The sequence below is a fragment of the Myiozetetes cayanensis genome, unplaced genomic scaffold (genome assembly GCF_022539395.1).
Source record: "Myiozetetes cayanensis isolate MyiCay16 unplaced genomic scaffold, myiCay2020 scf30, whole genome shotgun sequence".
Taxonomy (NCBI): Eukaryota; Metazoa; Chordata; class Aves; order Passeriformes; family Tyrannidae; genus Myiozetetes; species Myiozetetes cayanensis.
Window position 1 is genome coordinate 5,036,891 of NW_026087522.1, and position 16,787 is coordinate 5,053,677.

The window sequence follows — 16,787 nt, forward strand, 5'->3', positions numbered from 1 at the left end:
TCTTAGGAAATTTGGCATCAATTTTTTTCCCCTTCTCCAAGGGAAGCAATTCTCTTGCTTAGACCTTGGCTAATTGTTTCAAAAGCCAGGTAATGGAAAAATCAGATGGATGTACTCACTAAAGGCAGAGACTTTAAGCAGCTCATAGAATGGAATCAGTATATCCTGAGGGAAGGGAACCATAAGGATCACTGAGTCCAACACACACTAACTCATACTGTACATGCTATTTGCTATAGAGAAGCATCTTTTATTCCCTTACCTGCTTTCTTGCTGGACTGTAGCACTGTGCAATTTAAGCCTAACTCTCCAAAATACAATTTCCTTTATTGAGCGGAATGCTCTGGGTATGGACCACTTCCAGTGCCTTGTATTAAATGTGATAAAGCAAGGTCACTCTGTAATCAACCTGATCAGTGCCTGCCACAGCACTGCTGGGGTTTCTGTCATTTATGCAGGGGGCCAGGAGAGCTCCTCACAGATCAGACTCTCATAAAAATAATTTACTGCTACATTCACCTTGCCCAAAACAGCAGAGCCATCCCGTCAGCCTGCACACATTTCAGGCTCTCTTGAACTACCCTCTTGTGGTACGGCTGCAGAACGACATCTTCTTCTAACAGCTTAAAATACATCCAATTCTGTTTCACTTTCTAGGATTAAGTGAGACAAAGCTTTCCTTTTGGAGGGCAATAACACCCTCTTTTTTATTCAAACGAGCTCCAAATGCATCATGTCTCCACCTCCGAATACACCAAGCCCCCCAAAACAGGGACTACTGAAAATCCCGTAAGGTTTATACTTGCATTTTCATTTGTCTGTAAAAGAAAAGAAAACAAATTTCCAAGCTTTCAGTGCAGTCTCTGCTGCATAAAGCACCCTCTGCCCCCTCAACAGTGATTCAACACTAACTAGTTAAGTGCTTTGAAGATGCAAAGCAAAAGATCCATTTCATAATAATTTTATTGTATATTTGATAGGTAAGGGCTCAATGTAATGAGCTGATTAAGTTATTGCTTAATTACCGTCTTATATTGAAACAAAGATAATTGTACCAGGAGTGGATGGTTCAGTTCCTAGGGCTAAATACAAGTTTTTTCAGTAGAGAAACATATAAATTCAACCAAGAAAAATGCTGCACTCAAAGTGAGTTTCAATACTGAGCAACAATGATGATTAAACAAGCCACATTAAGTGCTAAAATACAGCAAACAGAATGACCACAGGCCTTATCAGCTTAGGTCAATATTTGAGGTACTTGAATTATCAATAAATAAGTCAACCCATTCTTTCCTGGATAAGTTCAGCAAATCTAGGGTGCCAGAAGGTGTTAACATGGGTGAGGGTTGAAAGTGCTTTTAAAACCCAGAAGAGCAATGCAGAAATTCCTCATCTCCTACCACTACTGACTCTGCAATTTTCCTGATCCAGGCTTTTTCTGTTGTCAAGTGGCTGGGGCAGTAACCCCGTTGCCCTGGGTGACTCCTGGGCTGAGTCAGGCAGGAGGTGCCTGGTATTCCACTGGTGACTCTGTGCTTTGAGTTCCCAGCAGCACCTTTCCCATGAATAAAACAGGGATTACCAGCCCAGCAGAGGAAACACCAAATGGCAGCACAAAGGCCGTGGGAGATTGTAGGGTGGCACCATGAATTCACACCCTGCTCCTTGCTGGATTGAGCTTCATCCCTGATGTTGTGCCTGACAGCATGTGGGCATTCTGACAGCTATCAATACCTGTGCTTCCATATGCAGACAGTGCAGGAATGAGAAAGGGGATATTCTTTCTCACCAAGAAATACCTTTTGCTGACATGATTTCAGTTGCAAGACACTTGTGGAAAAGGAAAGGTGTGTGTCCTCAGCACATTGCCAGCTGGGAACTTCCACCTTGCCCACAGCCACAAGTAGTCCCAGCCCCTCCAGCTGGAGACAGGACACTGGGAGAACAGTGTGCCCTCACCTGCAGCTCTGGTTCTCAGCTGGCAAAAATCTGAAGTCTTTTGTAGAGGTTACCATGGCTAATTCACTGAGGCCTTCAGTTTTAATACTACTGAGGGATTTTTTTGTATTACAGCAGCACTGGGCAATGCTCCCTTGCCCCAGTCAGGGCAGCAAGCACAGTGAAATCACAGAGTGAGAGACAGACTGTCCCACAAAGAGCTTCATTTAAGGAATGGCCATGACTGGTACCTTACAGTGGGAGCAAGGAAGCTCTGACAGACTGTAAATCAGCAAGGGAGAAGGTACTCCCACCACTCCTTTGCATGCACTTCTCTCAACCAGCAAAGTTAGAGGTTTGTCTTCATCCAGACTTAAGGCAGAGTCAACTTCAAAAGCCAATTCAGCCCATTTAAGTTGGGATCCTGCTCCAAATCACCTTCTGAAGGTAAGGACAGCTGTGCTCAAAGCTGGCAGGTGGAGTCCAAAGAAGGAAGTTGGTTTCTCCAGGTGGGACTTAACCGAGTCACCGTGGGAGTAACAAAACCCCGTGTGATCTGAGCCTTTGGCCACTGTTTGAACCACAGCTCATTCTTCCCCCTTGCCAGAAGCAGAGCAGCAAGCCAAAGAGCTCCTGTGGAAAACAACACAACCACTGGTGTGTTACCTGGTTCCAGGGGGCTTGCAGCAGGGTCACCTGCACGTGGGAGGCAGCAGTTAGAGCTCAAAGCAGCAAGAATCCTGCTGAAGAGTTACTTCACAAGGCACAGCCACAGCAAATGAAAATACTTTCAGTAAAATCCTCCCCTACCTCCCAGTCCAGCAAGGACTACAGTTTTCACTTACAGCTCACACAGGCAAAGGTAAAAAGGAACAAAAATATGTCTATGACTTTTGGGAAAATATTTGGCAGTGTCTATTGCTGCCTGTGATAGATTTAGCTGTCATAGGCCATGAGGGAGAAAAGGACTGCAAAGAAGGCAGCAGTAAGGTCTGATGATGATAGATGAAAACCAGGCTAGAGCAAGGTATCAGTAAGGCAAAACAAAGACAATACAGAAAGTTAAAAAAGAAGGGACAAACTATGACATAGAATGAAGATTGTATTGGGAAACAAATGTTAGGAGTGCTTTCAAAGATTCCTCTCCTGTACACCATGGTTGGCATCTCAACTGGTGATAGGAAGATGCTAAGTGGAAAAATACTTGGAGTGTGGGAAGGTGGGACTTTAAAGCCTAAAGCAACGTCCTGGATGCTGTAAGCACAGTAGCTGAGTGCTTTCTATGATCTAAATCTCACACAGCCTACAGAATTAATACCCTCACCACTCATTTAATTCCCACAGATGGTACTTGGTGTGGTCTTTAAATGAACTTCATTTCTTAAACACCAGTGGATTCAAAAATAGAAGATTTAAGACAAATGTCCTGAAGAGAAAACCCTGCAAAAAAGATCAAATTGTCTATACCTGCAAGCTAACATGCCTGTATCAAACTTCTGAAAAACAAGGAAGGCACCTGTTAAGTTTAAAAGCATTAAAAAATCTGGTTTCACCTCTTTCTATTCCTCTCAGGCATATTCCTCTGAGCATCACCAGCAGTAGAAGACTTGACACACGAATCTTAAATTGGATTGAATTCAAAGGGAGTGAAATGCCTCAATGCTTCCTGGGGCTCTGAGAGTGAGGGCTCATTGGCTTAATTGGGAATTAAGGACCAGAAGCAAGAGTTTGCTCAGCACCTGGGAGGACAAAGATCACAGTGTGGACAATGAAGAGCATGTTTCTTCCCCCTGCACACACTGACAGAGCTGTCAGGGCTCCTCTGACAGCGCTGAGATGAGCCTGGAAGACGATGCTTTCATCAGAACCTCTCTCATGGGTCCCTCACACTTGCTCCAGTAGTTCCATCCTTCTGTGGCCACCTAGAACTGGATTCAGTCAGAAGCTCAGAAGGCTTTTAATGATGCGCATCCAGAAGACTGAGATTATGGTCTAATTAAAATCTAATCCAAGTAGGGTAGTACTATATTTTAAAGAAGCCAAGGATGTGGTCTCCTTTTTGTTCCTTTTTCTCTGATTACTCTAATAATTTTAATAAGATGGCTTAGAAAAGCTTGCCATTTCCTTTCCATTTTTAACAGCTATTCCTTCTGAACAAAACCCCACTGGTGGGAAAAAGGATTTCTTCCCCATGGCAACGCTGGGGTACTCCACACAAAGAAGCACCTAGCAGTTTAGTTCACATTTTTTAATAACATGGCACAATTTACATTACACAAGTCTTCGCTGATGAGGAAACATGCTGAAGATTGAGAGCCGCTTCACTTTGCTTTTCACATAGGATCTAGAAAGGACTTTATTACATACAGGATAAACAGCAAAAAGGTTTGTATATAACAATCTCTTTACAATACTGAAAGCTACCACTACGGTTCCAGTGTACATATTCCTCAGGGTTGGGATTTTTTTTTTTTGATTTTCCTTTTGTTCGTAAAAAAAAAAAAAAAAAGAAAAAAAGGAAAAAAAAAGAAAAAAAAGAAACCACTGCACAACATCTGGAGTTCACAAAATCTGAAGCTCACAACTAAACCTTCAGTTGACTACTAAAATAGATCTCTGATCATTAGAAACAACTGTCTGTAGTTAACTTTTTTTTTTTTTTTTTTTTTTTTGCCAAAACAGGGTAACAACTTCAGATAGCACTTTAATACACTAGAAGACCAATGGAACTAATTTTATTTCATACATATATTTTACAGTCCAGTAGACAAGATAGTGAATTCTCTCTGATAAAGTCATATTCTCTCCAAATATTTAGACAAGAAACGTAATGCATTATAAAAAAGTGTGCTATGAAAAGACAAGATTTCAGAAGATTGATGCATATTTTTAAAAAGGACCATGTTCTTCATGTTATTTCATGGCTTCTGTGATTAGGGAACAACAAGGCTGGCCTGTTAACTCTTCACAGACTTTATTACCAACTGAAATACAATAAATTGCATTATGAAATCTGCAATGGAGTTCATTAATTAAACACTGATCCACAGTGAAAACATATCCATCATTTAGAAAAGTATTCTTGTAGGATCTGTTTCAATGTAGCTAAAAATCCCTTAACACAAAAAAAAATGAGTGTGTACAGATCAACATGACACACCCGCAATAAAACCAGACATGAATGGCTATAAGCAGATGCTCTTCCAGAAAGAAATTTGACATGTTAAGTGACAAAAGTTCTGGAAAAGATCCAGCATTTGATTATTCCTGTTTAACCCAGATGAATGTGACTGAAAACCAACTGGCCATGACTTCAGTATCAGTGGTTCCAGAGCACTGACCCTGACGCCGTGGAAGGGACACACGAGCTCCAGCGACCTCAGCAGCCTCATGAAGGGCTTCTGACAGAAAACTGCACCTCTAACGGGCTGTTTCTTCATCAAAACAAGCAAGAGAAAGAGGCTCCTACTAGAAATGAGCTTGTTCAGGGAAAATATGACTTTAATTATGTTGTGTGTTGAAAAGGCTCCTTTGAGTTATAAAGGCTTTTGTGAAAAGCCTTAAATTCATTGCATAGTTGAAGGGGTTTAGCTGTCTATAACAATATATGTAACACAGCATAAGCAGACTGTGTTGATCAATATTAAGTTTGCAAATAGCACAGTTTAAGAAGTATTAATGTATTATGTTACTTAATTTTATCTATTTACATTTGTACAAAGTAAAGCTTTCATCTTACCCTTTTTGCATATATGAACCATTAACCCATGAAGCAATCTTTTTACATAAATATCTACAATTGACTTCATTTCTGGTCTGAAAGAGCTTTGTAGGGTTGACGTTGGTGGTGGCTTGTTTCTAGTCAAATCACTCCGATTGATGCCTTGTTCTTCAGTTCAAATATTGAAATTCTTAAACTAGAAATAAAATAGAGTAGGAGACACGAGGAACGTATGGACTCGGCTAAAAGATCTGGAAAATTTCAACATATAATATACAAAAAGAACCATTTCAAAATCTTTGCACTCAGGTCTATACATATTGTACAGCGGGTCACATCCCCAGTCTGTAGCAATGACTAGTAAGAAGGTCTTTATATTATGTTCATGTACAACGTTTTTGTCCCTCTTTCTGTGGTTTTTATTCAGTCTCACTCTGCTTATCGAGCTTCAATGTCCTTGAGGGTGTGAGAGGGGGGCCTCTCCCTCATCTCCGTGGACAGAGGAGTAGTCCTTCTGGGAGACCCAGGCCGAGGTCCCAGCGTGGAAATAAGAGGCGGAGGGGCACTGAGAGCTGCTGTGGGGGGAGTTTTGTTGAGGATGCCGTTCTGGTGTGCCGTGGGGGGGCTGACTCGGGGGTAGTGCATGCTGGGGAGCCCCGGGGTGATGAGGCTGGGGTGGGGCAGGTGGCCGTCCAGGGCGGCCGGGTGCACCGAGTGCAGGCGCGCGTGCTCGTAGTCCTCCCGCAGCATGTGCAGCCGCTCCCGGTCGTCCAGGTGGGTGCCCCGCTCGTGCTCACGCCGAGGGTCGACGGACAGAGGGTGGTGGTGATGGTGGTGGTGGTTGTAGTCGTGAGGTTCCCGATCCCTGAACGACCTGTCTGCTTCGTACAGTCTCGGCGTGGAAAGACGGTGAAGGGGGTCGTTCCTCAGCAAAAAGTCTCTGCCCAGGGGGTCTCTCCGATGAATATCCAGCTCTCTGTACGGATCTCTCAAGGGATCCCTCATTGGGTCCCAGTGGAAAGAAGGATAGGGGAAACGTTCTCCACCAGGAATCGGGCTAATTCCCATAAAAGGGGTCATCATGCGAGTCCTATCCAGGCCACTGATGCTGTTCATGTGATGTATTCCAGTCACACCTACAGTCATGGGCATAGACACTAGAGGACTTGGATGGACGTTGGATGTAGATACAGGTGGTGGCTGATCAGATGACCGATGAGTCTGAGGTCCCTCAGGCTGAACATCGTGGTCTTCCTTTCGCTCTTCCTTCACCTTGACTTCGTTGCTTTTCTTGGGATTCTCGTACGCCGGCTCGTTCTTCCTCTCGGCCTCGCGGTTTGAGGTGCTGTTGGGCCTGGTGCTCTCCACAACAGGGGGCCTGGCATAGGGGGAAGGAACCCTGGGCATCTGCTTAGACTCTTCCACCACTCGGCTTTCATGGCTCAGGCCTTCTTTCTCCGAAATATAGTTGTCCTTCACCTTGTGCTCTTCAACATTAATTTCCTTCCGGGATTCGGAGTGATCCCTCTCTCGTTCTTTGGGTTTCTCTTTCTCCCGGACCTCGGGGTTCAGATGGCTCCTGATCTGCTCGCTTGAGCTGCGGTTATGTCCGAGGGAATTTACTGGATGGATTGGTGCTGGCGAAGGATGGCTGGAGTGTCTTTTCTCAATGCTCTCCCTACAAGAAAGAGGAGTGTGAAAATGAAGGCATGAGAAGCTCTGCAGATAAAACAAAGCATCAGGTGTCTGGCTCTCTGCTCGTGGCTTTGCAGAGAGTTGGTAACATGCACCATTAATGCACTGTGCCTTTGGCACACCCAAAACACCAGAACATCCCGTCTCTAAACTTGGCCTGTTCTATTATCTCATCCCAGGAGAAGATCCCAAAGCTGCTTTATGAATAATCTGATTGAGATCTCAAACACTGAAGTCCACAAAAGGCTCCCAAGGGAATCCAGCTCTAGGACACACATTTCTAAGACAACGGCCTTAAATGTTTGCAGAGAGAGAGAAAAGTAAAAGCATACTAATTTCATCAAAAAAAGCAAGATAATTAAATCCAAATTATGTGTTAGTAGTATTTTACCTGCTTCTTCTAATAGGAATACATTTGGGAAAACAGATGACTTTTCTCTCAGCTGACTTTAAAAACATTTCTAGACCTATTTACTCATTTCTCTCCTCTATTCTCTAAAAATGTGTAGCTTTTCAATGTATTTCTGACAATTCAATTTACTTCTTCAAAGTGAAAACAAAAGCCTCTCAAGAAACCAGTAGTCTCTGAACAGGCAGGGACTTCCCTAAGCGTGCAATGGCCTCAGTGCAAGTGTTTTGATAGGGCTGGCAGACACTTCCTCAGCAGGCAGGGACAGGACCAATGCTAGCAAGTCTCAAAATGCTGTGAATTCATCACTCTTTCAAACCTATTTATGGTGTCCAAAAGATTAGAGATTTATTGTCTGGCAGTCGACAAAACCCCAAGTATGGGAATGGGTTCCGACCAATTATTTTCAGGAAGCAGTGTTGACCAGGAGTTGTTATGGGCAACACTAAGTGAAAAAGCTTTCCTATTTATAACTAATAAAATTCATAAGGTTAATCTAATCCCTCAGTTCAATGATTTTAACCTCCTACTAATTTCAGTTGATCTCTAAGTTGGAGTCTCTCCATAAAGACAGCTCCAGATCCTCAGTGTTGCACACGTGCTGTTTGCTGAGCATGGAAATTCTGTTCCATGTGAGATGGACAAGGTGCTGTTAGAGGCAAAAATTATTATGGCCATAAACTAAACTAAACCAAACCACAAGAGGTTCCACCTCAACATGAGAAAGAACTTCCTCCCACTGAGGGTGGCAGAGCACTGGAACAAGTGCCCAGGGAGGTCTCTCAGGAGACAAAACCCATCTGGATGCGTCCCTGTGTCACCTGCTCCAGATGACCCTGCTAAGGGGGTTGGACTGGATGATCTCCAGAGGTCCCTCCCAGCCCTAAAGATCCTGTGACTCTGGGAAAAGTGAGGGGTAAGCAGTGAGGGCTCTGAAGTCCCCACCAGTTCCAGTTTCCATGATTGCTCTTTGGGTGCTGCTGAGCAAGGTGTACCCTGAACAGGCTGGCATGAGGACACAGGGTGACATCACTCTGGACAAGATCAGCAGTACTGGCTGCCTGAAGGGCAGCTCAGAAGGAGAAGTGGACACTTGCTCCTTCACCTGCACAATTTCTGCTGCCTACTGTTCTTGCTGAGCTGAACTGCCTGAGATTTCCATCTCTAGGTACTTTGGGACAGTGAAACTGCAGCAACTGCAGAAAAAATGTCTTTGAGAAGGAAACTCTCAGTATTATAATCTCACCAGAGGCATCTTTTACTTTGTCTGGGCTGTCAATTTATGGGCCATGTCTGAGAGACCTCCAAGAGTCCAGAATTTGACTGTTAGAAAACATTTGGAAGATGGAGCATTTGGTACCAGAACTGCCAAGTCTGCACTGTCCAACAATTAACTCCTTGGTATCACGTTCTGCCTTGACTGACTGTGACCTAAACAGTCTCGAAATCCCATCCTGGCCTAATTTCCCTCCTCTTGCTTTCCACCACTGAGAGCTGAGATGTTTGATTTAACAGCTTCCAGATCAGGACACATGGAGACCAAGTCAAGGTACTCCAGATGAAGGATACTCAGTCTGATGACTCAGTTTGCTTTTGCTTTCCTGGGAAAACACTGGCTTGTGGGCTCTGCAGTAAACCTAATCTTTTATTTATTTTGCTCATGGGACTAGTTCAGAGGGCACCCTCAACTGCTTTATTTCATTGAGTCCTTTCACTGATATTTAATCAATTTTCCATGTAATTGATGTATTTTAAATGACACATAAAATTTAGAGAAAATAACAGGCATTTTCTGTAATTAAAGAAAAATATATGTGCAACCAAAATAACATATTCATTTGCCAGTTGCATCCTACTCAATGATAGTGTTGTGTCATCTCAAGAACCTATTGATTAAATGGCTCATTTAAGTGAACTCCAAGTAGTCCAGTGGTCAGAGAAAAAATTTTTTATCCTCAGATACATCAAGGGTTCCTTAGGTTAAAAATATGGGAACAGCTCTAAGCCACTGCCTCCACAAAGGAGGGACTTAAAATCATGTTCCCCAATGAACTTATTATTACATAAGAGAAGTTCTGAGGCTGCACTGAAAACCACTGAATTTCTTATGCTGAGGACTTTGCCTTATTTTATGTTGATAAAAAGATCAAGAGATTCTTGGTTGGGTTTTTTTTGGTAATGCTCTAGGTTTACATACACTTAAATGCCATTATTAGATTGGAAGTGCTCAGTGACATCTTTTAAAATGCCACTGAGAAGGAACAAATCCTTTTTTTCACATTAGCTATTTTTACAGATTTTTTTTTTCCTAATGCTGGGCTGGAATAAGAGAGTCCTTAAAACAAACAAACAAAAAACCCCTCCACAAATGCAGACAATCATAGAATATCCTGAGCTGGAAGGGACCCTCAACATTCCTGACACTGATCTTAGTGGGGCAGAGCCAGGCCCAGAGGTAGCTCTGAGATACCTTTCCACTGAAGGCAGAAGGAATTGAGATCAATGCTTTTGGCTTCATGGCCCCCTTCAGGGCTGATAAAGTTAGACCCTTGTCAGGATGATTTTTGAGATTAAATCATCCCCCTGGATGTGATTCCAATTTCTTCTTGTTTGGGAAAATTAGCCTAAAACAGGTAACAAAGGCTGGGACCTCAACTAGAGAGCAGAGCTCCATCCCCCCCTGCAGGTGCCACTGAACGTTCCAGGGGTAGGAGAGGCTCCCAGACTCTCCAGACTTTATCTACACAGGGAGCACAACTCCAGGGAGGGATTCTCAGCACCATCTCAAACAGGCAACAGTGGGAACATGCTGCACAGTCCAACTCTCCACCCCCCCCAGCACGGCAGCACTAGATGGGCAAAACCATCATTGCACTGGACTGGCAGCCAGAGTTGTGCACAGGTATGAGGTATGGATGATGCTTACTGGGAAGCAATCAAATTATTGCAAAGAAACATGTTCTGGGCTATGATATGGAGTTCAGACAATGCCAAAGCAGCTCGCAAGGAATGTGTTTTGGAAAGGGATTTTCTTCAGCAGGAACACTTCATAAGAAAACAACAAAACAACAACCAAAATAATCACATAACCCTACAGGTTACCCAAATCATTAGTAACTAAAATGCTTTGCCATTCAAGCCAGTAAAGTTACTCACATGCTTAAGCATTTTGCAGGGCAGAATCCCCAATTTGTAACAGCAATTTCTTTTGAAGCATTAACACCAGACATGAAAGTAATGAAGCTATGCTACCAAACAGAAAATATTCCAAATGGAAAATGTAGGTGAAAAGATCTGTAGTTCGTCTTGCTTTTACAACAACACAGAAAAGCTCTTACATGTATTTTTAGAATATCTAATGTGTTAGCATAACTTCTTTTAGAAAAGGCTACTAGTGCTTATATTTGGGTTAGTGACAGAGGAGTCAGAAAAGCACATCTCCTAAATATTCTTTAATGGTAAAAAATTAGAAACAAATAGCCATTATGTAGTAAAGTCATGTGCAAACTTAACAGGAAAGCCATCAAGCCACAACTGAAAAAGCTGAAATCAGCCTCTCTACATTTTTCAAGGAAGGCATGACACTTGCTGAATGGCAAATTCTTATAATTTGGTACTTCATTGTTAAGAGGAATTGTTAACTGTATAATGGGAACAGTCCTGACAAAAAAAATATGACCAGGTTTTACTTTCCATTAACCCTTCCCAGCCTGGACATGTTAATGTGCAAGTCCATGTCAAACACTGAAGAGAAACTGTGCTTGAAGGTGTGTAAAGGCAGTGCATGGGCGGGGGCCTTTTTGAGGGGATTAAGGTGCATCTCATGAAGTGCATGCTCTGAACCTTCCTGGGGCATTGGCACATGACATGACATCCCCTGTGCCTTTCAGTGTTAGCACCTCACCCCTTTATCACTCTGGTCAGGCTGCTTTGCAAGAGAGAGGAAGCGTTATTTGTTTTACAGACAAGGTCCAACTGACAAAGTTATTGAAGCATTTGAAGGTGCAGATACGTGTCTGATGGACTTCAGAATCCTTTTCTCCATCCTGTCAGGCACTATCTACACATTAAATCTTTAAGAGACCTACGACAATGTGACCCACAAGGTGACAGACAGGGTGTGTGGCTCTGGTTCTATTCCCACTTGCCACTGCCTGAACTCTGCTCCAGCAGGGCTCTTCTGGATGACGTGCAGTGCAAGTGGGAAGAGAAACAGCTGAAGGAGGAAACACCTGAGTTAGAAACTTCTTGCACGGTGTCCCAGGCAGCTCCAGCTGTGCCTCTAGCGCAGCTCTGGGTTCCCAATGTGCCAGGCTGGGAAGGGTTAAAAGCGGAACGGAGCCCCAAGCTTTGAACTAGACAATTCTTGGAAGTTTTCTTTCGTACCTTTCTTTGTCATCTTTACTAACAGATGAGTCTCGTTTATCTACATCTCTATCTCTGTCATGAGCTGCAGCAGATGAACTGCGCTCCAGCTCTCCTGGCTTCAGCCAGGGCGGAGGGGTCGGGAACGAAGGAGGAGTTCGGTGCAGTCGGTTCCAGGGCTCGTGAGGGTTGCTAAAGCTCTGCATACTGGGGCCATCCTTGTGGCCGAACACTGAGTTGGGTGCTGAAATGGTGAAGTGGAAAACAAAAAGGTTTAAGAAAAAGGTATGCTCTAGTGAAGGTACTTACCAAAACAACTTTTACAGCACTCAGAGTTAAAATGAATACATATTATTGGGAGCTGGAAAAGGAAAGGAGATTAACAGAGATTCATTAGAGGGTCTCATTCCTAAAAAATGGGCAGGCATCTGACAGCTCTTTTAATTGGATAAGGGGAATGCTGTGGATAAAATTGACAGGGGATGAAGGAGGAAGATAAAAGTGGCAATGATCATTATTCCAAATATTTTGGAGACATCAGGAAATGACCATTATAAGGACTGTAAATAATGGAACTTGTTGCATTTGATCCTGAACCAAAACAAAATAATACGTGGCTAAAACCATGCCAGATTTGAAGGATGGAGAAAGAGAGTGATTTTTACAAGGATGATCTTTTGTGACTGCCCAAATCTAGAGAAATGTTGATGATCCTGGACTAATAAATGCAGGTCAGTGACCTCTTCCAGGCATATGGCCTGGAGTACTGGTGAGAAAGTTAAAAAATACAATCTTTCCATCCCCAGCTAGGGATGCTGCACACATTAACTACTTCTGAACATGCAACAAACCCCTGGGAAATTTCACAGCTGCTCAAAGGTTCTGTATTTTTAATTTTTTTTTTTTTTTTAAAATAAACAATGTAGTGGTGACATTTAGCACTCCGTTGAACCCAAACCATTAAGTAATTAATGAGAAATGATTTACTGATGAGTGAAAAAGGTCGCTTTGCAAATTCCCACCTCTTAGTGGTACGTGGTCTAATCAACTGGTAAAACAGACAGCAAACAGCCCCCATATTCTCCTGAATGTCACAGCAAAGGAGGATTGAAAGGCAAAGGTACTCACTGACTGTGGGGTTGCCGAGCCCCCCGAAGGCGTTGCTGCCCACGGCGGTGAGGCCGCTGAAGGACGCCGGGCGGTTGAAGGGCTCTGCAAACCAACACAAACAGCTCAGGCTCCCTGCAGGTTGGGAGTTCTGCTAAAGCATTCCTGTGTTATCCTCCTGCATCCCATGCCGTGCCCAGCAGTGGTGGAACAGGGTCCTCCCACGGCACAGCACTGATTGTGAGGGGCTGGCACACAAACAGAGGGGGTTCGTTCCTGTGTTCCCGTCCCCTACTACAAAACCCTCCTCTTCAAAGAAAACCAAGAGGTTAAAATATACATGGTACTGCATTGAAAACCTGCAAACATCTCCATTTTTACTTCTTTTTATTCCCTTACAGTTCAGTTCCATGGTTTTCCTCAGGAAACCTCCCTGGCTAGTCAGACTATTATTAACTCTGGCAACTGTGCTCCAAACACCCTCAGGCCATGTCTCCTAAACCAGAGCCAGGATATAAATAAAATGTCCCATTACACTGATGTATTGTGCTGACCTGACAATTCTGGAATTCTTCTGGTATTTATTGCTGATACTATATGAAAAACGGACTGAAAGATGCTGGAACAATTCTTTTAGTAGTTAATGCACACAGGCTATAGGAAAGTCATATAAGCAAATTCTCACTTTATTTTGGAGCATTCTAACAATCTGGATGAAGCCACTTCTGATAAATAACAGCACAGAGAGAAGGAAGCCCAAACCCTTTTCTATAGTGCAAAATGATAAACCTGCACTGTGTGTCTGCTTTGTCAATTTGTGACCCTCCCAAATCCTTCCCCATGCAAAATAAAATGCCAATTTAGTGTCTTGATCTCAGATGCTCCTCTAAGGAGCAGAACACCTTATTACAACAGCAGAGAATTAGAAGGGAAATAACAACACCTGGTAACTTGGGTGGTTCTGGTTTCAAATGTGTATTAACCAGTTGTCACTAACAGACACACCTGAGGCCAGATCACAAGATTTTAAGGATATATTGCCCACTCACTTTAATGGAAAATCAGACATCTAAGTAGGAGATAGGAAAAGAAACACCTCTATGATCCAAAGCCTTGACCCTAAGGCCTTTTTTTTTGTCTGGTTATAACATAAATCCAGTGAAACCCAACAAGCCCTTTCACCCTACATCTCTAACGTCCAGTTCAGAAGTAATTCAAAACATGCTGTCAGTGGCACTAGTATGTGTATTTTGAACTGCTATCTGGGTAAAGACTAAACTTTATTTGGCTAAAATGTGCAATTTGTAAAGATTGAGCAGGATACTCCACACAGGGGAGCTGGAGTGGTCTCAGTGGCCAATGTTGAATTCACCAGTAGTTACAGAGAGAACCTACCTAAGTGAGCAGCTGGGTTGAGGAAGTTGCTGTGGTGAGGTGGTGGGCCAAAAGGGGTGCCAGCTGGATGCCCCCCACCTGCCAAAACAAAGCAAAAGGGGTGAATTCCCAGCAAAAGCTCAGAAAGGGACTTGCTCTGCTCTGGGCTTGAGCATCATTTCTTATTTCTCTCAGGTGAGCCCAGAGTGCTGTGACTGTGGGGGCTCTCAGTCAGGACTGCATGCAAATAGCAGCTGCTCTTCCAAACAGGAATTCCCAGTTAAAGGGATGGGAGGGAATGACTGTTTCGGTACAAAAAAGGAACAAAAAAAGAAAACACATGTGAAATACAGTTTATTTCCAGCATCTCATCTCCAGGATGCACTGGACACCACTCTGTGAAGAAATGTTTCTCCATTTACTACGGTAACTAGCCCCAACATTTCAGCAGGTTGGTCCTTGTTTTAAAAACATGCAGAATAATTTTGAAATATTTATCAGTGGACAAGAATAATTTTAAAATATTTATCAAATAGACTAATGGCCCCTGGCATGTCTTGCAGAGAGTTCATAAGCCAAAGCATATGGGAAGTTCCTGGCAAGGATTAGCATTTTAATGAGCACGGAGCACGGAGGGGATTTCACTGCTCAGGACTCACTGGCTGTGGAGAAGAGAGTGGAGGGCCGGGCCAGGTCATGGGGGTGGTGGATGGCTCCAAAAAGGCTGGGGCCTGGTGGCCTGCTCAGAAATTCCGGTTTCAGGCCGAAGTCCAGCTTGTGTGGATCCGACTGCATCTGTTTCTGAAAGGGAAAAACAGGATTTGCAAGAGACTGTCGGAAAACATAACAGCAAAAAGCACTTTCTGAATGGTGTGGGTGTAGCAGTTCATTCATACTGATGCCTTGACAGGAATATCAGTTTTTGGGACCCCCAGTATGGGTGTACAGCTGTTTTCCTGGAAGGCAGATCTAAGGCAAAGAAGGAAAAGCTCCTGCATATTTCCTGCAAAGTTCACCCGTGTTTTCACATCTGCTCACATCCACCCTCCAGGGTGTTCAGCACAGGCCTGCCTTCAACAAGAAACTCTCTGAGGAGGCCTCAGACGCTTGCTGAGCTGAAAGAATAGGTCTGTCTTGTAATAATAAATCAAGATGTTAGTTTGGCCCTGCCCCCAGGTGGGCAGGAGGGTTAAAAGCTGGGTGACAGCCCAAGGTGTGCCAGGCAGAGCTGCCCCTCTCCCAGGGGTCCCTTGGCCACACTGGGATGGCACAGACCAGCCCAGGGACACCAGAACCTTTAATTTAACTGTGAAGCTGCCACCAAGAAATGCAGTGTGCCCCTCAGGCTGCAATTAGGGGCTAGAATGACCCAGATGACAGATGAAGAACGTTTGATCTAAGGAGCTGCAGCCCCATTTTGGCTGCTCACACTCCAACTCAAAGTGCTGCATGGCCCTGTTTTATTTCCATGTATGAGAATCTGCAGCCTCCCTTCCATGAGGGGAATCTGCTGAGGCAGCTGGATTGTGAAGGGTAAGTGGGTGAAGGATGGGCTCTTCTTTGTGCCACATCCTCATTTCAGTGCTGCCAACTCCAGTAGTTTTATAGAAGGAAGGAAGAGAAAAACCAAATTCCCAATGACCTGGCGCTGCCAGAACTCCCTAAACACAGATTGCTGATTAATTGTGCAGGTCAGCTGAAAGGATTTACAAATGGGTAACACTGAACCAGGAGATCTTAACAGTAATTCTGGAACAAGCTATGCTTTATAAATCAGTATTTAATACTGTGCCAGCCCGGAGTACAGACTATTACAGTGATATAAATATGCATATTAAAAAGTTATGATCAAGTTAATGTGCATGCCTAGGAGCTGTTTTTTCAAGTGCTACTAATGTGTCTATGTAGTTATGAGAACAAAAAAAAAAAAAGAAAAGAGAGAAACAAAAGGCACTATCTGTGTTTGGAGATAAGGGCCTGCAAAGACACTGAAAAGGCAAAGATGGCCAAATTAAAGTCATGTCTTTCAAGAAAGTACCACTGAAGTGCTGCAATAGTTAATAAAGGTTCAGCAAATGCCTCAGCTGAAGCCTGCATGCCAGATTTTTATGCTGTGAACTCTTTTTATTCTTCTTTTTAACAACCAAGTTATAAAGCCCTGACAGGCATTACTCAGAA

At 43.5% G+C, this 16,787-nt stretch overlaps 1 protein-coding gene across 1 annotated transcript in view; it reads right to left on the reverse strand.

Moving 5' to 3' along the window:
* Positions 1-4,171: 4,171 nt before the first annotated feature.
* The window catches only part of AUTS2 (activator of transcription and developmental regulator AUTS2), a 753,479-nt gene continuing 740,863 nt past the window's right edge, over positions 4,172-16,787 (reverse strand). The window contains 5 exon segments of the mRNA XM_050325674.1: positions 4,172-7,337; positions 12,150-12,372; positions 13,257-13,340; positions 14,631-14,708; positions 15,269-15,410. Coding sequence (XP_050181631.1) covers positions 6,098-7,337; positions 12,150-12,372; positions 13,257-13,340; positions 14,631-14,708; positions 15,269-15,410 — 1,767 coding nt within the window. The 3' untranslated portion in view covers positions 4,172-6,097.